The sequence below is a fragment of the Osmerus eperlanus genome, chromosome 13 (genome assembly GCF_963692335.1).
Source record: "Osmerus eperlanus chromosome 13, fOsmEpe2.1, whole genome shotgun sequence".
NCBI lineage: Eukaryota > Metazoa > Chordata > Actinopteri > Osmeriformes > Osmeridae > Osmerus > Osmerus eperlanus.
In genome coordinates, this window is record NC_085030.1 from 18,207,954 (window position 1) to 18,235,310 (window position 27,357).

Sequence of the window (27,357 nt, forward strand, 5' to 3'; positions counted from 1 at the left end):
TGCGCAGCCGCAGGCTCAGCCAAGTCTTGACAAAAAATGGCATCAATCTCGGAAATGGGTAGCTCTAACTGGTAGCGGTTGCATTATCTTAAAACGAGAAAAACAACTATTGGGATCCCGAGGACGCTTCGGTTTTCGTCGCTTGAATAGTAACACTTCGCTGCATTCTTAAAATGCCGGTAAGTGTGCTCTGTTTTTGTTAGGCTTTTTGTGACAAAGCAAGGGAGGGGTACTGTACTGTACAGTAGCTAAACTACCTTCCTTCCTCCACCCGGCTAACGACGGAAGATGCATAGCAACTAGCATGTGTCCACGTTAGTCATCGAGTTACCGTTAGGTAACGAGTTGCGTCTGTGATTTTATTTTTATACGGTCGTTATTTGTAATGTGTAATTGCGCTTGTAATCTAGCCGTCTTAATTTGTTCGTATTAGCAATACGTTAGCCTGCTAGCCTAGCTGGCAGCGCCGTGGCTTCTTATAGTAACAACAGAAAACGAAACATCTGTTCGATGGTTGCTATGTTAGCTAACATGGTTTGAATGCGTCTGGTTTGCTTTTGCAGAGCAACAAGATTGATAAACCCGAGAAGCCGGAGATCAGTGACAACGTCAAGGTGGTGGTGAGATGTCGGCCTCTCAACCAGAAAGAGAAAGTGATGGCCAACAAACAGGCAGTCAGTGTGGACGAGATCCGAGGAACCATCACCGTCAACAAACTAGAGACACTCCACGAACCCCCCAAAACCTTTACCTTCGACACAGTATTCGGACCAGAGAGTAAACAGCTGGATGTTTACAATCTCACAGCCCGCCCCATCATCGACTCAGTTTTAGAGGGTTACAATGGTAAATCGTATTATTGTCAACACTCTCAATGTTACTTTACAAAGCAAAAACACAAGGAGATGATAACGTAGTTATTCCTGCCACACAAAAATCGGTTATGTTGGTAGTTTCGTTTAAGTGATATTCACGTCACTAACATAGGCCTACTTGAATTTACTGTTCATCTTTAGTGTTACCATTATAACTATCCAATAACAGATTGTTAGATAGTTTTGTTGGATTTGTTTAGTGAGTGCTTCTTGGTGTCCATTACAGGGACTATCTTTGCATACGGGCAGACTGGAACAGGCAAGACGTTCACCATGGAGGGTGTGAGGGCAGTGCCGGAACTCAGAGGCATCATTCCCAACTCCTTCGCTCACGTCTTTGGCCACATTGCCAAGGCAGAGGGTGACACTCGGTGAGGCAGCAAGAACACAAGGCACCTGGCTTGTCTGACCCTAACCCCAGGGGCTGGCCCCCTGCCAGGAAGAGATGAAAGAGCTCAGGGCCAATTCATCACAGACTCACAGTTTGGATGTTATGATTGTTAGTTGACTGATGTTTTTCTGGTCTCTCTTTCTCTCCCCAGGTTCCTAGTACGAGTTTCTTACCTGGAGATTTACAATGAAGAAGTGAGGGACTTACTGGGCAAGGATCAGATGCAGAGACTAGAGGTCAGAGTATAACATGGCCAGAACCCTGGAACATGTCATTATTATTATTTTTCAAAGGATTGTAATAATTGCACTGTCAGGATCGCATTAATATTTGGAGACAAAACCTTCATGACCAACACAAATATATTACCACATCCCTAACTCTGATGTACAAACAGTGCAGTGTAGTTTGCCTGTGACAACCTACCAAACAGATGTATAATATTTAGCCTTTTTTCTCATGAGGAATTAAAAAAAAGCCTAAAGAACCTATAACGGCCGCCATATTGTAATTTTATGTACAATAAAAATGTGTCCAAAACTACAAAAATATACCCCTTATGAACCATAGTTTCAATTGACCTATCGCTAAGCACTGCCCCCCTTAGTAACTGTTGCTAACTCGGACAAGCTATCGCAGCTGACTAGAGTTTTAGCCCTCAAAAGGGACTTCATTATGCAATGAATGGAGGGATACGTTCAGAATTTAAAAGTAGATATGGTGGATGACAAACTTAAATTGGAGGCGATAATTTACAGATCTCAATGCAAGAGGGAGAAGCTTCATCTCACGCTCATTCACAATTCAGGATAACAACATCCAAGAGTCTTGGATGTTGTTATCCTGAATCGTGGCAAATCGTATCCTGAATCGTGGATATCCAATGCTTGGCAAGACCAGCATTGTTGATGCACCGCAGGGTTAGATTAGCTACATTAATTACCTTCAGTTAATTTAACTAATCTGGATAGGCACTGAGATGTAAACCTACGTTTATTAGTTTATTTACTAGCATTACCCTGTCCCTGACAGGGCAGTGTCCTAACTTTCTAGCTAGTGAATAGCTAGCCAAACATTATACGTAGCTAATAACGTTAATGTTAGCTAGTTTTAACCAGAGATAACTTGCCTAAGCCTAGCATAACATCAGTGGTGAAAGTAAGCCGGTACTGTCAATGACAATAATGTGATGACATCCTTGTTTATCTTCGTTACGTTGAGTTGACTGTGTGGTCTGCCACACAGCTTTATCCACCGGAGACATTTGGCCCTGTCTTGTTTTGGTTTGGGAAATGGGATAAAATATACCCCATTGCCCATCCTCTCATGACACCTCGTATCAGTGTTGCATCTACCCCAGGCACATCGTTTGACCAGTGTTTTTAGAATTACAACAAACCCGATAAAACAAGAGAAGAATCCCTTTTCCTAATGCTACTCTATGGAGTTGTAAACTGAAGATGTCCGAGTGCAGCTGTTACTAAACTGCCATTGGCCCGTTTGAATTCGAGGGGCGGGGCTTAGCGATAGGTCAATTGACTTGAAACATGGGATGTGTGTGTGTAGGATACATGTTTTTCAATTTTATATCAAAAAGAATGTAATACAATATGGCGGATTTATTAGCATTTTGATGAATTTACATCTGTCGCACATATTTCATTTGTCCATAAATCAATGCTACATTGACCTAGGGACTTGATCTGTTCCACACACGAGGAAGACACCACAAAAAGTCTCAAGGACCCATAACGTCAGACTTATGGATTTTCTTGTACAGTCCAAATTTGGGACAGCCTTTGAAACTCTTCTCCTCATGAACCATAGGTCCAATCAATTTGAAATTAGTTATAGATGTGTAGGATACATGTCTTTCAAAGCTTTATTTAGCAAAAATGAATACAATATGACTGAATCAGGCTGATTTATGTAAATGTCCACAATGCCTCAATGTATGTGTCTATAATGCAAATGTCCTTTTGACTGATTATTTTTCTAACCTATTAGGCTTCAAGATGACATCCCTCTGAAGTACCATGCACAATTTCACCTTGATGTCACAAGATGGCTGAATTACAGCTGATTCAAACTGACCATAGCTAATACACTGCCCTTTCTATTGACAAAATCTCAGTTTGAGTCAACAGTTGATGTGTAGCAGAGTGGATATAGAGGTTGACTTGACATCACATACTCGTAATTCTCCCTTCAGCCAGCTATTTAGCCAGTTTGCCAAGTGTGAAATATTTTTTCCCTCTTGTTGTCCAAGTTGCCATATTGTGTTTTGTAGATAAGATCATGCTACATCTAGCCAGTGTCTCGGATTTCTTGTCTCATGTGTGTAAAAGTTGTATTTTGAGCAATATTGTGAGACTGCTTTGGACACTGTAAAAGTTTCTTCCGCGTCAGTGATTGAGTGATTACGATTACATGTATTAACAGAGGTGCCAGTGGCTCAGTGGGTTATAGCGTAGCAGTTGTATCCAAAGGATATGCAGTTTGAATCTTGATGACTGCTGCAGGATGAAACTTTTTATAACATTTCATTTGTCAAGAGTTAACTCTGACCCTCTACCATGTACATTTTTTACAGCTATATGTTTTTTTATTTGGGCACTAGGGGGCACACCTCAGTCTGTCAGTATATGAGAGGTCTGTCAGTATATGAGAGGTAATCAGGCTAGGACCTAAAGCTGGCTAGGAAAGGTGTTTTGTACCAGAGCTAGTGGAAGTCGGAACAAGAGAAAGCCAGAGTAGGCCATACAGTAGGCCATACAGTAGGCCATACAGTAGGCCATACAGTAGGCCATACAGTAGAGTCATACAGAATGTAATTTTTTTGTCAATCGATTAAACCTACCAAAAAATCAGAATCTGTTTGGACGTTGAACTTTCTTTTGCCTGCATACAGCCAGCCTTTTTTGTTTCATCATTGTCGTTGATAGAAGTGGAAATTAGATTTACAGACAACAATCATCGCCATTACAGAAATGAAAACTGCTAATTGTCATTTTTTTTACATCCATTTCAAGTAGAGGCACAATACAAAAGGCAACATAAGCAATTTGATGTGTTTTTCTTTATTAAGAAACACCTTCCCTAGCCCTTACTTTTAGCTGGCTACTGGCTTTGTCAAGAAGGCACATAAAAACATTTCTTTTTTTTCTTTGAGTAACTAATGCTTCTTTTATCCCCCCCCCCTTAATTGGTAGCAGGGTGACTACAGTGTTAGTTGCCATGTATCTGTAAAGGTGTAAGATGGCGATGTAAGATTTTAAAAGGATTTTGTGATGGTTAAAAGCCACCACAGCAAAACATGCTGATTACATCACCGTTGCATTTAGTGGATCAACATTTGTGTCTGTTTCCTAGGTGAAAGAGAGGCCTGACGTGGGCGTGTACATTAAGGACCTGTCTGGTTACGTAGTGAACAATGCAGATGATATGGACAGGATCATGACCCTGGGACACAAGAACCGTAAGCTCCTTCCCTTGCCCACCGCGCTGCAGACCATACTGTGGTTCCGTGAACACAACAGAATGGGTTTTCCTGTGTTTTCTTCCTGCCCAGGCTCTGTTGGTGCCACCAATATGAACGAGCACAGCTCACGCTCGCATGCTATCTTCACCATCACCATCGAGTGTAGCGAGAAGGGCATGGATGGCAACCAGCACGTCCGCATGGGCAAGCTACATCTGGTGGACCTGGCGGTACAGACCCTAGCATCTCATATATAACCTCTCATATATATATATATATAACCTCTCATATATAACCTCTCATATACAACCTCTCAGATATATATATATAACCTCTCATATACAACCTCTCATATACAACCTCTCAGATATAACCTCTCATATATATATATATAACCTCTCATATATAACCTCTCAGATACAACCACCTATATATATTCATATATAACCTCTCATATATAACCTCTCAGATATAACCTCTCATATATATATATATATATATATATATAACCTCTCAGATACAACCACCTATATATATTCATATATAACCTCTCATATATAGCCTCTCAGATACAACCACCTAACCCTAACCTCTCAGATACAACCTCCTGGAACCAAACCCTTTCCCTTGTGGTGTGATCCCCCTCCCTTGCCACATGCAGGGCTCAGAGAGGCAGGGCAAGACCGGAGCAACAGGCCAGCGCCTGAAGGAGGCCACCAAGATCAATTTGTCCCTGTCCACCCTGGGGAATGTGATCTCCGCCCTGGTGGACGGAAAGAGCACCCACGTGCCGTACAGGAACTCCAAGCTCACCCGGTTGCTGCAGGACTCCCTGGGGGGAAACTCCAAAACCATGATGGTAGCCCACTTAGCAACTCATACACACCAGCTTCCATTATGGCTGCAATCTCTCCCCACCTCTTTCATCTCTCGTTCTCTCCCTCTGTTCCATCTCCCTCTCCTTCATCCATATGTGTCTGCCAGTGTGCTAACATCGGGCCGGCAGATTACAACTATGACGAGACCATCAGTACGCTGCGGTATGCCAACCGGGCCAAGAACATCAAGAACAAGGCCCGCATCAACGAGGACCCGAAGGACGCGCTGTTGCGCCAGTTCCAAAAAGAGATCGAAGAGCTCAAGAAAAAGCTGGAGGAAGGTAGACTCTTCACTGGGAGCACAATTAGCATTGTAAAGAGAAAAGTCCTGACACATTTTGTTGATTTAGCAGACGAATGTATACAAAGCGACATTCGACAAAGAGTGTATATAGAAATACAGCAAAAAATCAAGGATCAGAAGTTGTAACTGTATTTCTGTGGTCAGAATCCAGGAGTTGAGTGGTCATAGTCAAGTCTTCAGCAGGCAAAGGACCAAATTTTGGCTACTAGGAACAGTACTACAATATTACACAGTACAGTGCAGAAAAAACAAAGTTCTCCAATCTACCAAGTTTAAATGAATGCTTTAACAGTTTTCAGCCTATTACTAAGGTTTTCTAAGCAACTTGTTCCTTAACTAGATCTCTTTTGTGCCCTTTAAGGGGAGGAAATCTCAGGGTCAGAAGGCAGCGGGTCAGAAGAAATGGATGAAGGAGAAGATGAAGGGGGAGAGGTTGGAGAGGAACGCAGAAAACGAAGAGGTAAGACTGTCTCACACACACTTGAGGTAAGACTGTCTCACACACACTTGAGGTAAGACTGTCTCACACACACTTGTGTGAACGATGTTTGGGTTTATAAGAAGACTTTCTATTTTTAAGTTGATGTTTACTTTTATCTATAACCTGTAACAGCGTCTTGCATCAGTAGATAGACAAACAACAGCAAACAGAAACAGCTGCATGGCCTGATTATCAGCTGCTGATAGGATCAGTAAGGACATCCTCCCACACACCCCAGCCTCCTCACAGGATATTTCACCTGACGCTTGCTGTGGGTTTGAAGTTCCTCGTTAGGTTAGTGACTCATCAAAGCAGCATCCGTCCTCCTGGTAATCACCCCACAGCACTGATGCTTTCCTAGGAACCACCCCCGAGCAATCCTCTCCTAGTAATCACTTCCTAGTAACTGCCCACTAGTAATCACATTAGTAATCAGCCCTTAGTAATCACCCTAGTAACCACCCCTTAGTAATCACCCGAGGAACAACCCCCTAGGAACCACCCAGCAGAAATCTGCTGGGAACCTGCAAAACCTGCTGCAAAGTGATGTTCAGGATGTGGTGAGGTCAGGCCTATGAAACAGCAGGAAACTATGTTCATATGATGATCCTCGTGTGTTTCAGTCAGTCAGACAGTGGTCCTGGTCACTGCTGGAGTTCATGAGCATGACACAGGGTTGTTTTAGAAGTTGCATATTGGCCAGATATGGTCATTCCACACAGTGTATTTCCATGGTCTCTGTCTGCATTGGTGTGCCTCTCCTAAACATCTTTTCACTTTGTAAATGTTTATAGTATTGCCTTATAGGCTTGCTGCTTTTCAGGTCTGATCTTTACGCTGTCTTTCACCCAATCCCCCTCTTCTTTATCCACCCCCTTCTTAACCACCCTTTATTTATTTAAGCTTTCTTTGGGCCTGGGTGTGGGTGCCTCTCTAGCCCCTCCCCCTAACACTCATCTTGGCCTGCAGATGACAGGGTTATGGTTAAGGTTAGGGTTTTAAGTGGAAGACCTGCTGTGAGTAGAACAGCACTCTAACCTTCAACCCAACCTTAATGATAATCCACAATACAATCCTAACCCTGCTCCTTCATGTAAATGCATCCCTTCTTTCTCACTTGTGTATTTCTATCAACTGTGGGGATTTGTAATTTTCTAAATGGATGTGGACATATTTTCCTTTTGTAATATGGACACAAAAGTAAAAAAGACAAAAGCTAAACATTTGAGTAGGTACAGAGCGCTAAAATCAATCAGGGATAGGACACAGATATTCCACAACTCCTGCACAGTAACCCGGTTGGTATGTGCCACAAAAATATGGCCACTGTGCAGACAGATCCGTAACAACACACTGTAGTGAGAACGCAATGTAATGGGGACCTTGTGCTGGGCTCCCCTAGTACCAACGAGTACCCTGAAATTGTTTTGTTGGGGAGCTTAGATGAATAGTCCAAGCCGTTAACGGCTACGTTAAGTTAGTTAAATTGAACACGCCACACTTGGTGGGATACAGATCACACAGCTTCCTCTGCTCCTACACTGCATGTCAGCTACTGCGGGGTTCTCTGACTCAGGAGATTAAACACATACAGTTAGGTCCATAAATATTTGGACATTGACACAATTTTCATAATTTTGGCTCTGTATACCACCACAATGGATTTGAAATGAAACAATCAAGATTTGCTTTAAGTGCAGACTTTCAGCTTTAATTTCAGGGTATTTACATCCAAATCAGGTGAACGGTGTAGGAATTACAACACATTTTATATGTGCCCCCCCCTTTTTAAGGGACCAAAAATAATTGGACAAACTAACATAATCATAAATCTAATTGTCACTTTTAATACTTGGTTGCAAATCCTTTGCAGTCAATGACAGCCTGAAGTCTGGAACCCATAGACATCACCAGACGCTGGGTTTCGTCCCTGGTGATGCTCTGCCAGGCCTCTACTGCAACTGTCTTCAGTTCCTGCTTGTTCTTGGGGCATTTTCCCTTCAGTTTTGTCTTTAGCAAGTGAAATGCATGCTCAATTGGATTTAGGTCAGGTGATTGACTTGGCCATTGCAGAACATTCCACTTCTTTGCCTTAAAAAACTCTTTGGTTGCTTTCGCAGTATGCTTCGGGTCATTGTCCATCTGCACTGTGAAGCGCCGTCCTATGAGTTCTGAAGCATTTGGCTGAATCTGAGCAGATAATATTGCCAGAAACACTTCAGAATTCATCCTACTGCTTTTGTCAGCAGTCACATCATCGATAAATACAAGGGAACCAGTTCCATTGGCAGCCATACATGCCCACGCCATAACACTACCTCCACCATGCTTCACTGATGAGGTGGTATGCTTTGGATCATGAGCAGTTCCTTCCCTTCTCCATACTCTTCTCTTCCCATCATTCTGGTACAAGTTGATCTTGGTCTCATCTGTCCATAGGATGTTGTTCCAGAACTGTACAGGCTCTTTTAGATGTTTTTTGGCAAACTCTAATCTGGTCTTCCTGTTTTTGAGACTCACCAATGGTTTACATCTTGTGGTGAACCCTCTGTATTTACTCTGGTGAAGTCTTCTCTTAATTTTTGACTTTGACACAGATACGCCTACCTCCTGGAGAGTGTTCTTGATCTGGCCAACTGTTGTGAAGGGGTTTTTCTTCACCAGGGAAAGAATTCTTCTGTCATCCACCACAGTTGTTTTCCATGATCTTCCGGGTCTTTTGGTGTTGCTGAGCTCACCAGTGCGTTCTTTCTTTTTAAGAATGTACCAAACAGTTGATTGAGCCACACCTAATGTTTTTGCTATCTCTCTGATAGGTTTGTTTTGATTTTTCAGCCTAACGATGGCTTGCTTCACTGATGGTGACAGCTCTTTGGACTTCATATTGAGAGTTGACAGCAACAGATTCCAAACACAAATACCATACTTGAAATGAACTCTAGACCTTTTATCTGCTCCTTGTCAATGAAATAACGAACTCCCATGAGGGAATAACATACACCTGGCCATGGAACAGCTGAGCAGCCAATTGTCCAATTACTTTTGGTCCCTTAAAAAGGGGGGGGCCACATATAAAATGTATTTTAATTCCTACACCGTTCACCTGATTTGGATGTAAATACCCTGAAATTAAAGCTGAAAGTCTGCACTTAAAGCACATATTGATTGTTTCATTTCAAATCCATTGTGGTGGTATACAGAGCCAAAATTATGAAAATTGTGTCAATGTCCAAATATTTATGGACCTAACTGTATCTGATCTTTCTCACAGGTCTGCTATCTGGTTAATCTCCTCTTGAAGAAGCAAACATCTGTGGTCTATCTACTGGCCTCTCTTTTATTCTTTCTTTCTGTCTTCCCCCCTCTTTCTTTCTCTCTTACTAAATCTCTCGTTCTCTGTTATTCCTATGCTCTGTAGCGTCATAGAACTTTTCCAGATCACTGAGTAATGTGAACTCTTTTTCTTTCTTTCTTACTCTGGGTGCCTCCTGTCTGACTTGCTATGTATCTTAACTCAAGAAGAAAGAGGTTGGTGCGAAAATATCCACAGCTTCTGTTTAGTAGATACTGTTTAGTAGATACTGATTATTTATACTCATTATTTTACATTTGCATACAGATTGCTGTTTGTTTCAGCTACAGGATACGTTAGAGTGGGGGGTTAGGATTAGGCTGGTGGGATAGATGGTTTGTCTTAGGGTGCAGGTTTAGGTTACATTGAGTGTTGGAACTAAAGGTTAGGCTCAGTACCATCTGTGTAGCTTGTTTTACCAAACAATGTTGGCATTTTTATGTAAAGCTCTCAAAACATTTCTATCAAAAGATATATAGATAAAGATTAACTGTAAGCCTATCTAATTAGCAACAGGGTTAGGGTTACAACCACAGTAAATCACTAATCACAGTACCGTAATTTTCGGAAATAAAACCGTGGTTTATAACCCGATAAAAAAATGTTCTTGTGGTGGTGCAGTTTATATTTTAAAGCGGCTTATAGAACGTTTTTATAACAAAACAACAGTAGAAACTCTTTTTTTCTTGAATGCTATTTAACACGTTACGCTACGGCTACACCAAGCACGGAAATTCTGCCGTGCGGAAATAGAACGTTCACGAAGCGGATCTTTTATTTAACCGGCTACACTGGACGCGTTGAAGATGAATCAGTTTTGCTGTCTTTGTTTATTTATTTTAGAAACACTGTCAACTATCTTACTTACTATTTAACACTTGAATCTACCTACGTATTTTCCGCAGTATAGGGCGCACTGGATTATAAGGCGCACTGTCAATGAATGGTCTATTTTCGATCTTTTTTCATATATAAAGCGCACCGGACTATAAGGCGCATTAAGCAAAACAAAACAGTCAATCAGTCAGACTTTATTAAACGTGTTCACAATAACTCTCAACATTGTTCAAACGTTAATGAGCGTATTCACAATAACTCCCAACCTTGTTCAGTTGTAACACGTAAAAAAACAGTCTGAGACCGCTAAATCAAACGTAGCACAGTATGTATTACTCCGCGACTCTCCTGACTACGGTAGCCGTAATGCTGCAAGTGGAGCGGCTTTGTAGTTTACCAAAGTCGTACTAAAACATTTTGACAGAGCGCCGTGTACCACACAAAATCGCTTCGAGGTCAGTAAGCACAACCAGAATTAATACATATATAAGGCGCTCCGGATTATAAGGCGCACAGTTGTTTTTTGAGAAAATTAAAGGCTTTTAAGTGCGTCTTATAGTCCGAAACATTTCCGCGCAGAAATTGTCGTCGCTTACATTCCATTTCCGCGTCTGGTGTAGCCACTCTCATTGCTTACAATGGATTAGAACTCTGCTGAGTCCACACTGCGTCCGCAAGACAAAATTTCTACGCTTGGTGTAGCCACGGCGTAACGTTGCATATATGCGTAGCCGGTGAAGCAACCTCCCTGAAATTAGTTTTGGCATGTTAAGGATGTCTGCTAGCATGGTAGTAGCAATGCTACGAGTATTATGCTAGCTAACTTAGCCCAGAAGCTAACTAAAGCTAGCTAGCTACCGTTTCGGAAAAATAACTTATGCTTTGGGAACCGTCGGAAGTATTTAGAACTCACGCGTCTAAAGGCAAATATTAGTTCATTCCCGGGCAATAGAAAACATACATTACGCACTTACTTACTTTCGTTTTCGAAGTGTGTTACACAACGGCATGCTGTACTGCCTATACTCGTGCATTGTTTGGTATCATTGTTCCCTATCAAGTTCGGCATATATTCCAGTGCGGTTTATACTCAGATTTACAAACACAAAGCTCCCATTCTGGTGGGGTGCGGTTTCTCAGAAAAAGTGGCTTATTTCCCGAAAAATACGGTACACGGAATATTGTATTTACCACATATACCGTATCTGTGAGTTTAACTTTTTAAACTAATTTCTCCAGAAAAGAGACATCCTCCATTTACATGACCAGAGTTAAGATATGTCTCCTTTCTGGATTTTTTTGGACATAATAGTTCTGATAACAAAAATGGTGTGCAGTGCTGAGTAACCATCCCTATCTATAAATACATCTAACAGGGAATGTGAAAGAGACAGCGAGAGAGACAAGTTGTCTGGACTTGTAAAACCATTCGGATAGACAGCAGCTTGGATATGATGTTGTTTTTTAGAAAAACCCATCTTGACATGAAATGTTCCCTTAAGTTAAATCCAAAAAATGAATTTCATGAAGCAATTTAAATCTGCCTCAGCTCTCAACTTGGCTAAATATACTGTGAACTCCTTATGAACTCCTCCAGGGAAGAAGAAAGTTTCTCCAGACAAGATGGTGGAAATGCAGGCAAAGATTGAGGAGGAGCGCAGAGTGCTGGAGGCGAAGCTGGACATGGAGGAGGAGGAGAGGAACAAGGCCAGGGCTGAGCTGGAGAAGAGGGAAAAGGATCTGCTGAAGGCCCAGTGAGCAGCACTCTCAACACACACACCTCTTGAAGAAACCATCCTTCCTTTATTGACTTCTGAAAGGATGCAGTGAGAGATTAAAGAGTTCTGTTGACTAGATATTAGGTTCAAGGCTGTATGTGATCCCCGGACTAATTTAATACAAACCCCCACACAATGCAACACACGGCAGTCAGCAAGTGACTGTTCTGTAATTCATTGTCTAAATCCAGTAATCACTCAGTAAATCAAAGTAAATAATCCTCCATTAAATACATCAACCAACAAATCAATGAATTTAATTGTGCTAATAAAATAGACTTTTGATTGAGCCCTCTGGCCTGCAGACAGGAGCACCAACTGCTGCTGGAGAAGCTGCTGGCGCTGGAGAAGAAGGTGATCGTGGGCGGCGTGGACCTGCTGGCCAAGGCCGAGGAGCAGGAGAAGCTGCTGCAGGAGTCCAACAATGAGCTGGAGGAGCGACGCAGGAGGGCGGAGCAGCTACGGAGGGAGCTAGAGGAGAAGGAGGTGGGAGGGGGGAGGAAGAGGAGGTGGGGAGGAGGAGGAGGCTAGTAGGGAGTCCACCAACACCCTCACTGACAACCTGAAACCACCACCAACCACAAACTGTAGAATTACCTGGCAGCCTTTTCACCCCTGCCAGACATAGAAAATACCTCATGACTGTTTCAGATGTGTTCAGAAGTGTTTTGACTCATGTCAAATACCAAGCGTAAAAAGGCGTAAAAGTAAACAGCCGAAACATATAGTACAAGGGGAGGTCTTCATGACATTCAGTACACATCTGCTACTACGGAAGAGGGCACCTCCCCCCAGACAGGATGTGTGGGGGAATGCCATTAACATGTCTGGTTTCCTCTGCTGGGAAGCAGGGGTGAGTCATAGCTGGTAAGGGTTAGGTGGAGGCAGGTGCTGCATCATCAAATCAAATTTATTTGTATAGCCCTTTTTACACGCAAGCATGTCACAGAGGGCTTCATGCTGTCAGAGTTCTGACATAGTTTTTACTTTGATTTGATAACTGAATGCATTACAGTGGATGCCAATGTTATGAGTAGAGTTATCATATTTTGCTTGTTTGAAGGAGTGAAAGTTATCTTCTGTTAGCTTTTAGCTCAGGGTTCTGTTGCTATAGGTGACGCTGCTCCTATGAAATCCAAACTTCAGCGTCAACCTTCTATATTCCTATTCAACCTAGTCTGTAAATAGGCTTTCAGATGCTGGGAAAATGACTGCTTATTGTTGTTTCCTGAGGTGATTGGTTATTGGTGTATTTCTGTTACGACTCTCTATGATTCGTGTCTGTTGAGGGATAGACACGGGCCGAACAAATGTATGAACCGTGTTTGGAAGGGGAAAAGGTTGTGTGCGCAGCAACAAAGGCAAACAGTGTTTCAGTATAAAAGGTTAAATTTATTACATGAATGCCACAGGGAAACAAGGGAACCATAAAACAAACACATAAAAACGATGAACTAACTTGCCTCACCAAATAACGCCTCTCTAGAAAGGTACATTGGGTTGCACCCATTCCTCACCTAGTGTTTTTAACAAGATGGGAGTTGAAATGGTGATGCATAACAGTGATGAGCCAATCACAGATGGACACCTGAATGTGTAAATAAGGGTGAGGGGAGAAACAGAGATTAACACAACTATACGGACACAGACAGAAATACAGTATATATGTACATACCATGTAGCCGCTTTCCTTTTGGAAATTGAGTGCTTACTGTGTGTTCTTGTTGTTTGTTGAAACTGAGCAGCAGGAACGCGTGGACATGGAGGAGAAGTACAGCAGCCTGCAGGAGGAGGCCCAGGGCAAGACCAAGAAGCTGAAGAAGGTGTGGACCATGCTGATGGCAGCCAAGTCTGAGGTGAGCACTCTCCACGAGCTGTAACACTAACCCTCACCGCTAGCTGTAACACTAACCCTCACCGCTAGCTGTAACACTAACCCTCACCGCTAGCTGTAACACTAACCCTCATCGCTAGCTGTAACACTAACCCTCACCACTAGCTGTAACCATAACCCTCATCGCTAGCTGTAACCCTAAAGGCCGAATTATACTTATCCGGCTCTGTTACGGATGGAGTCGGACGGATTGGTTGAATTTATAGTACTCCGAAGGCTGTGGGTGCTGAAAACACTTCACTGCCAGAAGAGTAGGTGGCGCTGCACTGCGATGCTAGCTAGGTTTATTGTTTATTGTTAAAAGGATCCCCATTAGCTGTCACCAAAGTGGGACGAGCTAATCTTCCTGGGGTCCAACAAAAAGAGAACAAATAAAAATTACTTAACAATGATCATGTAAAAGCAGAAACATTGTAGACATCATTATAAACATCACCAGAAATCACTCTGAACAAATCATTACAGCACTACATTCATTACTCCATTAATACAGTAAATATGTACATTCCCTCCTCACTACTGTAAATGGTGCATTCTCAGATGGTACCTGAAAGAGACTTTGCTATTAATTTTACGTATATCCAGTGGGCAATTATTCCAATGATTGATGGCACGATAAATAACTGTTCTCTTCAAAGCATTTGATTTTGGGCATGGTAGCATCATCTGGCCATCATCAGCTGACCTAGTCAAATGAGAATGAACCTGATCACACCTAACAATTTGATTATATAAGAAAACTGGTTGAGAAAAAAAAAACAGCGTGTTCTCTACCGTTAACCATGAGTCGACGGTGCATACTGACAGTGTTTGTTGTTATGGGACAATGTAATACTAACCTAGCAGCTCTGTTTTGGGCAGTTTGTAATTTATTTAGTTGACCTTTAGATGTAGATGACCATACAGGTGCACAATAATCCAGGTGACATAAAATTAAAGATTTAGCCACCTGTCCCACAATGTGTGTAGGGACATAAGAAAGACATTTCCTCACCATAGAGAGACCACAACCCATCTTCTTTACTATGGTATCAATATGTTCTGCCCACGACAGCTGACTATCTATTATTGTGCCTAGTAATTTTACTTTATCTACCTGTTCTACAGGTTCCCCAGACAAGTTCAAACTCATCTTTGGTGTAGACGACATTTTATGACTCGATCCTAAGATAATTGATTTGGTTTTCGAGATGTTTAGTACCAACTTATTTTGTTTTATCCAATCAAAAACCATACTTTAACTCAGCTGATAAAACATTGTCCAGTTCACTGACAGTTTTTGCAGCATAATACAATGTGGAATCATCAGAATACATTTGTACAGTTGCTTTACACAATACTGATGGTAAATCATTTGTAAAGATGGCGTATAAAAGTGGTCCGAGGCAGCTCCCTTGTGGGACCCCGCAGTCCAAGACCTTAGAGTGAGACCAGCTGCCAGTGTAATAAACCTGTTGCGTCCTATTTTTGAGATAACTCTTCATAAATTGGATGGTGGTTGGACTAAATCCATAGCATTATAGTTTACGATAAGTAGATTGTGATCTATGACATCAAATGCCGCACTAAAATCAAGTAATACTGCACCTGTCATCTTTAAATTGTCAATTTCCTTGAGCCAGTCATCTGTCATTGCTGTGAGGGCTGAACAAGTTGAATGATTATGTCTATAAGCATGTTGGAAATCTGTGCTCAAGCCGTTACAGTCAAAATATTCCTGTATTTGTGAGTGGACTATTCTCTCCAGCAGCTTACTAAGAACTGGGAGAATAGTGATAGGTCTACTGTTCTTCCCAGTGAGTGCGAGTCTGCCATCTTTAGGTAAGGGAATAATTTTACCTTCTTTCCAGATAGTGGGAAAAACACCATTCATTAAGCATGCATTAAATATTTGACATAATGGACCGCAAACATAGTCAGCTGCCAGGCCAAGTATTTTACTGTCCAGCATGTCAGTACCCACTGAACTGTGTTCGGGCAGGGACTTCAACAACTTCCTTACTTTGCGCTCCTCCACACTATTAAACTGGAAAGTGCACCTCTTGTCTAACATCACATAATTTTTTATGAGCTTTAGACAATTAGAATCAGTATTGTCCATATTCTGCCTTAGTGCATGGACCTTATTTATGAAGAAATCATTAAAAGAATTCGCCATATCAGATGGTTTGGTCAGAAACATGCCCTCTGATTCCACAAAGGAAGCCCCTCCAGTTGTCCGTCTCCCCATTATTTCATTAAGGGTTTTCCAGAGCTCTTTACCATCTTGCTTTACCGCATTTATTCTTTGCATGTAATATTATTTTTTCATTGATCTATTCAGTTTTGTAACCTGATTTCTCAGTCGACAGTTCTTTAATCTGTCCTCCACTAATCCAGACTTTACAAATTTAGATTTGCCATTCAGCCAAGGAGCTGGTCTCACTTTTACAATACACTTTCTCATAGGGGCATGCCTGTCAACAATCTTCATGAAGCTTTCCATAAAAATATTTAAGGAGGCTTCAGGCTCCTCAGCAGCATACACATCAGTCCAGTCAATATCTCCAACATCTGCCAAAAAACTTTCCGGAATGAATTTCTTGAACATCCTTTTATGTACTATATTGACCTTACATTTAGGAATTTTAGTTTTCCTGGTAATTGCTATAATATTATGGTCACTAAAACCCACAGATCGAGAAACTGGTTTAGTACAGCATTCAGGAATATTTGTGTAAATATGGTCAATGCAAGTGGCAGAAATATGGCCAGCACTGTTAGTAAAGACTCTGGTTGGTTGAGAGATCATCTGAGACAGATTACAAGCATTGATCAATGAAACTATCTTTCGTTTCATTGGACATTGATTCGCAAACCAGTCTATGTTCATATCCCCAAGTAAAAAAATATCACCATTAACATCAGTAACTCTGTCAATTAACACACATAAATCATTCAGATATTGCACATCAGTCCCAGGAGGTCTATAGCAGCAGCCAACCAGCACCATCTTAAGGTGAGGAAGATGCACTTTAACCCATAACGATTCTAAATCGGAAAGTTATTTCTGATGTATAATGCTATGCCACCCCCATGCTTATTCCTGTCCCTTCTAAAAATATTATAGCCATCAATGGAAATCTCTGTGTCAAGAACAGTATCATCCAGATGGGTCTCTGATACGGCCAAGATATGAATGGTGTTTTCTGTAATCAGATAGTTAAGTTCATGTACCTTATTTCTGATGCTGCAGACATTCAAATGGGCCATAACAAGACCCTTTGAAACAGGAAAGAGATGCTTATCATCTAAGGGTCTGCTATCCATAAAAAATTTAGTTCAGTTCAGACTATATGAGCTCAAGTGAAAGAAACCAGCGAACTAGTCTCTCGCTCCAGTCCGTTGGTGCCCCTCTAATTCTTATGCTTTTGGGCAGGGGGATGGACAATAAGCTTGTCATGTCGAATGTAGGCTATGTCACCTCGTTCTCTGGCAGCTTTCATGGCTGGAATGAGTTCCTTAGGCTTCAGCCTGACAGCTTCAGTGTAGTCCTCATTCACATAGATGTTGGTGCCTTTCAGATCCTTAGCCTTTCCCAGAACAGCCATTTTATCTTTGTATCGGAGGAATTTGATCATGATAGGCCTAGGTCTCTTACTAGAATATCCGGATGGATTGCCAGTCCTATGTGCACGTTCAATCACCATCTGACTACTATCCAAGTGAAGTTTCTCATTGATTACACACCTGAATTTGTCCTCAGTCTCCTTCCAGTTTTCATTCTGGGCCTCAGGAATGCCATCCACAACAATATTATTCCTTCTTGTTTGACCCTCCAAGTAGTCCGCTTTCAAAGTCATCTCTGCCAATTTCCCTTGCATTGTTTTGGTTTCAACACAAGCAATTGTTCTCTCTGACTCCATTTTCTCATTTTTCTTTGTTAGATCATCAATGTCCTTCTGGGAGAATTGCAGGCTGCTTCTCAGCTCCTGTGTCTCACTGATCAACTTGTCAATCCGAGTGTTCACATTGTTCACAAGTAATTCCACAACAGTCTTGAAGTTGCTTGAACTGCAGAAGTTGCATGAACAGATCCCTTTGTTGACCCATTAGATGTCGTACCTGTGAAAGCGACACCAACTCCTCTCCATTATTTTGGTTGCTGCTTTGGTCCTTCTTGGGTGGCATGGTGTGCTGAAATTCTCTCAGGAAAATCCTCAGGCTTCAGCAAACAAAGTAGGCCGAGATAGTATCCACCAAAAATCTCAAAGTATGATGATAATCCACTGCGTTTCACAGGGTTTCTTATTAAATATAGAGTCTCAGAGTGGATATTAAGAGAAATTGAAGTTCTGAAGTTAAGATAAAACGATGAGTCAAATGCTTAGGAGAATGTGGGCAGCTGTGCAAGGTATCCAGCAAATGTGCAAGGTATCCAGCAAATGTTGCCTCATTGACCTCCGAGCTAGGTTATCGAAAAGTCGGAGCAAATTTACAAATTAGCCGTTTCATCAATAAAATAAGCACATTTTCAGCAACTACACTGCCCATTTGTCGTCACATTTTAATTCAGATGCTGATTTACATGTACCGTTTAGCTTAAATAGGAATTTTAAACTTACAGCAATGGCGCCCCTGATGTAAGCGGTTCTTAATACGGACCAATCACAGCCAAGGGGTATCCATAAAATGACGGACGGACGGATAGTCAGGAAAATCAGGAGGTGCACGTAGAGCTCTCCGAGGGGCTCGGAGAGGGCACGGAGAGGGAGTTCCTCGTCGGAGAGGGCGTTCCCTGTGTCCGTCTCCGTGGGTTAGGGTTAGGGTTAGCCCTAACCCTCATCGCTAGCTGTAACCCCAAATTCATCGCTGGCTGTAACCCTAATGGTGTGTGTCCACTACAGCGGAGCGGGCGGGGCGGTGGCTTTCAATTCATTGTCAATGAGACCAGCCGTTGACGCGCCTCAACGCTCGCGTAGGGCATTGTGGAAAGGCGAGCGGAGAGTTGCAAGCTGGATTTTCGCTGAGGTTGTCGGCGTCCCTGGTGTTTTTTCTACTTTTAAATTCAGTCTCGTCATATTACGTAACTTTCTGCTGTGCTAGCTAGCTCTAGTTCAATCGGCACATGATTGACATTCAACGTTGAAATGCTGGCTGGCAGTCACTCACTAGCCATACAGTAAATGTGTAGTGGCTAGCCATAATCTAGCGATTTTGAGTAATATAATATGTTTACGTTGAACACTTGGCCATGACACCGTTTTACACGAACTACAACAGTGACCTTAGAGAACTACAACTCTGTATTAACTGCTGGACATGCCCCGGAGTTTGGTGTACTGTGGGAAGGCAAGCGGTGCAGAGCGTTAAAACAATGCTGTAGTGGACATGCACCGTAAACCTCACCACTAGCTGTAACACTAACCCTCACCTCTAGCTGCCTGGCACCAAAACAGGCAACAACTAAAAATGGTGATTCCCTTTTCCAAGAGAATTGATTGATAAGTCAGATGGCTGAGCGGTTAGGGAGTCCGGCTGTTAATCAAAAGGTTGTTGGTTCGATTCCCGGCCGTGCAAATGACGTTGTGTCCTTGGGCAAGGCACTTCACCCTACTTGCCTCGAGGAGAATGTCCCTGTACTTACTGTAAGTCGCTCTGGATAAGAGCATCTGCTAAATGACTAAATGTAAATGTAATTTAAATGATAAGTAGGCAGTCTTTCTGAAATGAGACGATCAAGCATTTTCCTGGAGAATGTGAAGTGCCAACATATTACAAAGCACACACATAGCATGAATGGATACTACATCATAAGAAACATGACATGTTATTCAAACAAAAATAAAATAAATACATTTATAAAATAAATAAATACAACATTTTACAATGAATGGTAAGCAAATGTTCATTAAAAGTATAAACATTACAAAACACATTATGTAAAAGTAAACTAATGGAAAAATAGGACTAACGAGAGGCCTATACCTGCCTAAATGCAGGGCTCTACAGTGCGAGTATTTCACTTGCATTTGCGCCTAGAAATAGGTATGTGCGAACTTGAAAAATAATTTACGAGCACAGTGCGCGAGTGACGGGCTTTTGTCAATACACGGAACAACCGCGCGATGAAGTGAAGCATACCATTGATTTTACATGGAAAGCAAGTCACGGAGTCGCGAGCAGCATGTGCGACCAACACATTTGGAATTTATTGGGTGTGCACAACGTCAGCACACGTTAGCAACGACGCATAGAGACCACATTCTAGTAAGACAGCGATATCAGCGAGCCCTCAGCATTAGTACCGTAGCTAAAAGTCTTGGAATGTTTAGGCTATTTTTCGCTAGGTTCCTACGAACATGTCTTTATCTGGCAGACAAATGGGTTCCCCTTCGTTCTTTTGGTGAGCTGTCTCACGAGCCCTTCTTACCCGGCGTCATGGAGCCGAGCAGCTAAATACTTATTTAGCACTAGCGTTGTTAGCTACTGTATCCCTGCATGTGTTTGCGCTGTTGCTCAGCAAGTGTGGTGTAGGACAGGGGCGATTCTAGGATCAGACCTTCAGGGGTGCTCAGCCCCCAATGAGAATGTGACATGAATACAGTGCCTTGCAAAAGTGCTAAACCCTCTTGCTAATAAATCCCTAATTTCACTGGATAACAATTAATTCATTTATTATTATGCAAAATATTGCATGAATGAAAAAACTAAGGACTACCAGCATCAAATGATAATAAACAATAATAATTGTTATTTTTTATTATTATTTTCAGGGGTGCTGAGATGAAATTTAGGGGTGCTTGAGCACCCTAAAAGGGTCTAAAATCGCCCCTTCTAGGAGGACTGATTGATAAGTGCATCATACATTTAAGGGATACCTAAGACTTGCATACAGTACGTAATGTCACATTAGATAATGTATTTAAACTCAAGCTTGTGTGGTGCGTCGCTGTATATCAGTTGTAAAAATGACCCATCTGCAACCGACGTAAGCACACCCCACAATTTCCCCAGAAATTGTACCCTCTCTAGTTACATTAATAATTGCATTGCAGGTCGGTTTTAAAGGTGTGACCCTAAATTTTCTGCTTGCGCTCCTAAAATTTTCAGTCAGGGTCTACGGTGCTCCTAGTAAAAAAAAGTTAGTCTGGAGCCCTGTAGTGGAGATGCTACTGGCTTGTAAAGCTAGTTATGCAGCAGAGGTAAAGAGCTAGTGGAGATGCTACTGGCTTGTAAAGCCACTCAGCGCCAACAATAAAGAGACAGTACAGACCACTTATCACTCACCTTTATTTTGTTCCATATTCATATGACATACAAAAGGAGATATTATGCATCAGTTACTTGTTAAATAAATAGTGAATGACAATGTCTTGATGATTAGTCGATTAATCGTTCTAATAATTGTTAGATTAGGCTATCGAAATAATCATTAGTTGCAGCCCTTATGTAGTGTGGTGGTGTGTGTGTGTCAGATGGCAGACCTGCAGCAGGAGCACCACAGGGAGATCGAGGGTCTTCTGGAGAACATCAGGCAGCTGAGCAGAGAGCTGCGTTTGCAGATGCTGATCATAGACAACTTTATCCCTCAGGAGTACCAGGTACTAAGCTGGCTCCACCAGGGATGTGTGTCTACCTGGGATGAGTGTATGTCTCTACTGTGGGACTTGTTTGTACCAGGGACGTGTGTGTGTCTACCAGGGGTGTGTCTACCAGGGATGTGTGTGTGTGTCTGCTGGGGGATGTCAGTCTGTTCAGTTGCAGTGCCCACTAGTGAGTGTGAATGTGTGTATTTGTGTGTGTGTTCATATTTGCATGTGTGTATTCATATTTACATGGTGTGTGTGGTCTTAATGATGCTTGTCTCCTCTGTATAGGAGATGATCGAGAACTATGTGCACTGGAACGAAGACATTGGAGAATGGCAGCTGGTATGTTCAGTTGCAGTAGTGCATCATGGGAGGAGCTGGTGCAGTAGCAGCAGTGGTGCATCATTGGGAGGTGCAGTAGCAGTAGTGCATCATGGGAGGAGCTGGTGCAGTAGCAGCAGTGGTGCATCATTGGGAGGTGCAGTAGCAGTAGTGCATCGTGGGAGGAGCTGGTGCAGTAGCAGCAGTGGTGCATCATGGGAGGTGCAGTAGCAGTAGTGCATCGTGGGAGGAGCTGGTGCAGTAGCAGCAGTGGTGCATCATGGGAGGTGCAGTAGCAGTAGTGCATCGTGGGAGGAGCTGGTGCAGTAGCAGCAGTGGTGCATCATGGGAGGTGCTATTAGTTCTCCGCTCATGGTGTTGTTGTTGATATGTTTGTCCAGAAATGCGTGGCCTACACTGGCAACAATATGCGGAAACAGACACCCCTACCAGACAAGAAGGAGAAAGATGTAAGTGTTTCCTCATGATTTGCTGGACTACAACTATTAGCATTTCAGTCTCTTTATTTCTCCCTCCCTTGACCGACGCCCTTGTGTGTGTGCAGCCGTTGGAGGTGGACCTGTCCCACGTGTACCTGGCCTACACAGAGGAGAGCATGAGGCAGTCTCTCATGAGACTGGAGAGGCCACGCACCTCCAGGAGCGCCAAGAGTGGCAGGCCCAAGACTGGACGCAGGTAAACATGCACTACAAACACATCAACAAAAGCAAGCTGCTCTTCTTGGTTCAGTTTAACAAGTCTTTCAACATTTCCATGCTCCTGTTTGTTCCTGCCCCACTGGGAATAATAGGCGCGGGGTGTTTGGAAACCAAGACATCTACTAGATAACTGGCATAAAGGATTCATACAATTGTGAATGCATGGTAATGGGATGACTCTGCAGTAATGCTTGCTGCCAATAAACGCCTCTGTATGACCAAGTCTCTACTCCTCTTTGATTTCAATGATGGAAATGTTCTTCTCGCCATAAGTTGCAGTTCTCAGAAATCGTGAATCTTGATATCAGTTATCAGTTCGGGGTGAAGTGATTAATTGATCTCTCTACAGGAAGCGCTCTGCAAAGCCTGAGGCGGTGATCGAGTCGCTCCTGCAGTGAGTTGAAGACGGGGACCTGCAACGCCACACTGGGACAACAAGAGACAGAGATCTGGCTCCTGAATGTTGTTTAAAACACGTATGTGAACACACTGTATAGAAGTGAGAGGATCAGGGAGCACCCACTGTAGGATTTAGACACAGTGAGATTACTTTAACTTGTACTTTAAGTATTAAGGATTTTTATTTCATTACATTTTTTGGCTTCCTCAAGAGTGTCTTAATGTGTAATGTTTTTTGCAGTAGTGTCTGCACTGTAGCTCCTAAACAGAACCTTGTTCCTGTCTGTGATGTATGGGGGTTTCCTCTGCCAAACAATCTGTTCAATATCCTTCAGGATGGTATAGAAATGGGCAGAAATAAAGTTAGAAAACCAAGAAAATACACTTCCTCCAATTAATGACAGTGTACGCTTATGGACGGTAGGTATTTTGCACCTCTATGTAGAGAAGTTTGAGTTGTGGAAATCAAAAATGTGCTTTAAGCTTTATATGCTTTAGGTCAGAAAGGTAAGACATGCATGCTGGACAGGTCCTATGGTTAGGGTCCTATGGCCATTTGCTCAAAACACAAATAGTTTTATTTCATTATTATTTTTGTCTTTATTGTGCAGCATAGTCGAAGCAGAGTGACATTCTGTATTATACTGTATGTTTGAAATGTTTACATCTATTGATGCCCCTTACCCCCGTATACTGTACTTAATTTATTAAATTATCTTACATGTTTTATCTTGCTTTGTGTATTTTTCCTGTCTTAATTTTTTTGTATTTTTAGTTAAGGCATTGGTGGTGGTTATTGGTGTTCTGGTGTAGTTGGCAATGTGCAGCTCTGTCCACAGGAACAATTCCTTCCATTCAAGGGTTAACCCTAACCCTCTCCACAGGAACAGTTCCATTGATGTGTTCATATGTTAACAGATAAATCAGCATTGCTACCTATTGGTACAAACATAGTTTGACAAACTGATGCCGAAACTTGTGGTTTAGTAATAAAACAAAAAAGATAAACCGTACAAAACTACTGGAGCATCAGATACTGTATTTCTGCATTTACATTATTTTTATTTATTAATTAGTAGATACAGTACACATTATTTCAGAAGTAACATGTTTAAATAAATAAGGTTTAGAACTTAAATAGGTTGTCATTCTTGATACTATGCCTTAAAGAGTATTAACCTTTGGGGTTTAGGATTTGGAGTGAGAGTGGTTTGTGCGGTTGAGCTTTTTAGCACAATCCCTGACTTGTGTCAGCAGGGCTCTCAGCTCGTACTGGTCCTCGGGGTGTGGTACATGGCATGTAGTGTTCTAGAAGAAAAACAATTTGTCAGAACCAGAAAGTCCATCACAGGTCCCTGACTTCCATGGTTTTTTCAACCATAGCTGCCGCCTGAAGTGTGGGGATGTTGGGACCTTTAACATGCATAGGGATCAGTGGTGCCATGTGAATTCAATCCCTAAATCATTGCCCTGAATCATTCCACTGTAGGTAGGTCCTGGTGTAGGACTAACAAGGCATTTCAATGTAAAATCCCCAGTGACATTTGTTTCTCTATGGCTAGTGTTAATCCAAGACTGTAATACTGTTTAGGTTAATGCTTGCCGCAACCCTGAATTTGGGTGCAATCTACACTGATCCTTAGAATGACATGTAAACCTTTTACTTTAGAGTCCCAGAGACCCGTTAGACCCTACCCGGCTAAAGGCAATGGTCAGTACAATCGGATTAGTTTGTTACCGTGAGCCTTTCGTATTCATTCAGTCTTTTCAGCAACTTCCAATTCAAGTCCTTTGAGTTGATATGAGACAGGATCTTCCCAGCAAGGCAGAGGTAAGTGTTCTGAAAGTAAATAATATTTAAATGATACACTCATGCATAAATCAATTTTTCCATATCTAGCAATATTTTGCGAAAATTGAATAAGTCAGTGACATGCTAAATTGATGTAAAACCTACTGCAAGTGTACTCTGTCAGATTCATTAAGATCGGTCACTTACGTTACACTGCTGCAATATGGGCAGCTCCTGAACAAACTGGTTCATCAATTGCTACAGGTAGAAAAAGTAAAATGTTAGTAAGATAGTAGTAGTCTGTCCTAAAGAAGTGAGAAGTGTCCTGTAGCTTTACAAGGAATCCTCAGTAGGTTTAAGCGGTCCACTACCATGTCTTCTTACCTCTGGATAGGTTATGTTGGCTTCTGTGATGATTTCCGACAGAAGCTGTATTATTTCTTTTTTGTTTTGTGAAGTTGGTGCAGAGCAGACCAGCACAAACATGAGGCAAAGAAAACTCACACTCTTCATGGCTTTGAGCAACTGTAGTTCAGGGCAGGAGGTTAGGCTGGAACCAGTTTAACTTTAAACATAAAGCCCTAGCCATTTATATATTGACATTAAATGCTGACACAGAGAATCAGATGAGATGATTCAGATTAGAGCAGCGTCACAGTGACATGTCTTCCGTTGTCCTATTAGGTCGGGACTTTTGAGTTGGTGCAGCTCAAACTGAAAGTTTGATAACAGGCCAGATGTGATGCTGAAATAGATTGTACTATATTAAAACAATGCCATTTTATGTTTCTTAAAAGTACAAAAAGTTTAACTATCAGATGGTATCAGCTGATGAGTCAAAGACTGAATTCCAACCCAGTTTCTACAAAAGTAACAAACCAGTACTACTCCCCCAGGTGAATATAACACAATCTACATCACGTCCACATACATGGATACTATAGGTTACAAAGCTCTTAAAAAAGGTAACAAAAGGGTGGTGCTGCATACTTGAGATTTGGGGTTGGGTTAGCTGGGGTGCCCCTTACATGTGCCAAAAGAAAAACCTGGATTAAATTTGACAAACACTGCATATCAATGGTTATTATGAAAAAGAGTAGGCCAGATCTTCTTGACGGCCCCAGTGTTGTTGAGCAGCTTTAGAACATTCTCCTTGTGGTTTAGTACCTTTATCATGGTGTCTCTGGTCTCCGGCACAATTTTTGTCAATTTGACAGAGATGGCAAAAGTACACACATCCTTCAGTAGAAGTAGAAGTATAGATACTCATGTTGAAAAAGACTGGTAAAAGTTGAAGTACTGACTTTTTCACTCAAGTTCAAGTAAAGAAGTGTGGGCTCTGACATATACTTATGTAAAAAGCAGCCATTAGACTTTTCTTTATACATTTTTTTTTTTTTACATTTATTAAAACAAGATCCTTGACAGAGCATCTCACACAACATGGTACAAAAACAGATTGTGTTTAAATGCACTCAGATTTTTGAGCCACACTCCAATTGATCTTTCCCCTCTTTATGAATTACGGTTATTATAGACTCTGACCAGCTCTTGTGTGGGTCATTTTCACCTAAGGCATAGTTAAAAACCACACAAAGTTTTGATGTTATCTCGTTCATGAACGTCTTGTAAAATTTGCAGGGGAAACCATCCGTCCCAGGTGACTTATTGTTCTTCATAGATTTGATGGTCTCTCTTAATTCACTTTACATAATTGGGGCTGTTCATTGTTTTGCCTCTGCCTCTGTAAGCCTTGACAGCTCAATCTTTTTAAAGATTTCCCTCAACGTAGCCGTATTGTTAGACCCTTCTGGTGCGTCATAAAGGTTTTGATAAAATGAATTAAAGATCCTGCAAATTCCATTATTTGCTTCTCAGTACATTATGTATGTGTGAATTGAGTTCCTGAAAGCATGTGCAAAGCGCAAAAACTTTGTCGCACTGAAATGTGGAGTTAGACCGTAGAACAGTTTAATTTCCGTTTTCAGATCAGGTTTTAATGGGCGAAGCCAAAAAATGACCGATCTACGTCACTTTGACCTATCTACGTCAGATCACAGACGGTTGCATTCTGTTACTCTGCTGGTACGATGCAAAGACAAAGTAATTAATACATAAAACACTCAGAGACTGCAGGTAGGTCTGTTCTGATATCTGCAATTGATTTAGCTAGTGTTGCTGTTGTTGCTAAATTCAATCAATTCGAGGGGGCGGAGACTCAGCTCCTTCAGGCGACATGCCCCCCCAGTCTCAAGCAGAGAAGACGATTTCAAAGCCTAATTTA

At 41.9% G+C, this 27,357-nt stretch overlaps 1 protein-coding gene across 1 annotated transcript; it reads left to right on the plus strand.

The window, feature by feature from the left end:
• Positions 1-13: 13 nt before the first annotated feature.
• On the plus strand, positions 14-24,008 carry kif3a (kinesin family member 3A). Its single transcript, XM_062475995.1, has 17 exons — positions 14-179; positions 564-846; positions 1,102-1,246; positions 1,418-1,502; positions 4,639-4,744; positions 4,838-4,977; positions 5,409-5,606; positions 5,732-5,906; positions 6,291-6,389; positions 12,197-12,353; positions 12,683-12,863; positions 14,123-14,233; positions 21,729-21,854; positions 22,131-22,184; positions 22,565-22,633; positions 22,729-22,859; positions 23,232-24,008. The coding sequence occupies exons 1-17, from the start codon at positions 174-176 to the stop codon at positions 23,278-23,280; spliced, it is 2,115 nt and encodes a 704-aa protein (XP_062331979.1). The 5' UTR covers positions 14-173; the 3' UTR covers positions 23,281-24,008.
• The last annotated feature ends 3,349 nt before the right edge of the window (positions 24,009-27,357 follow it).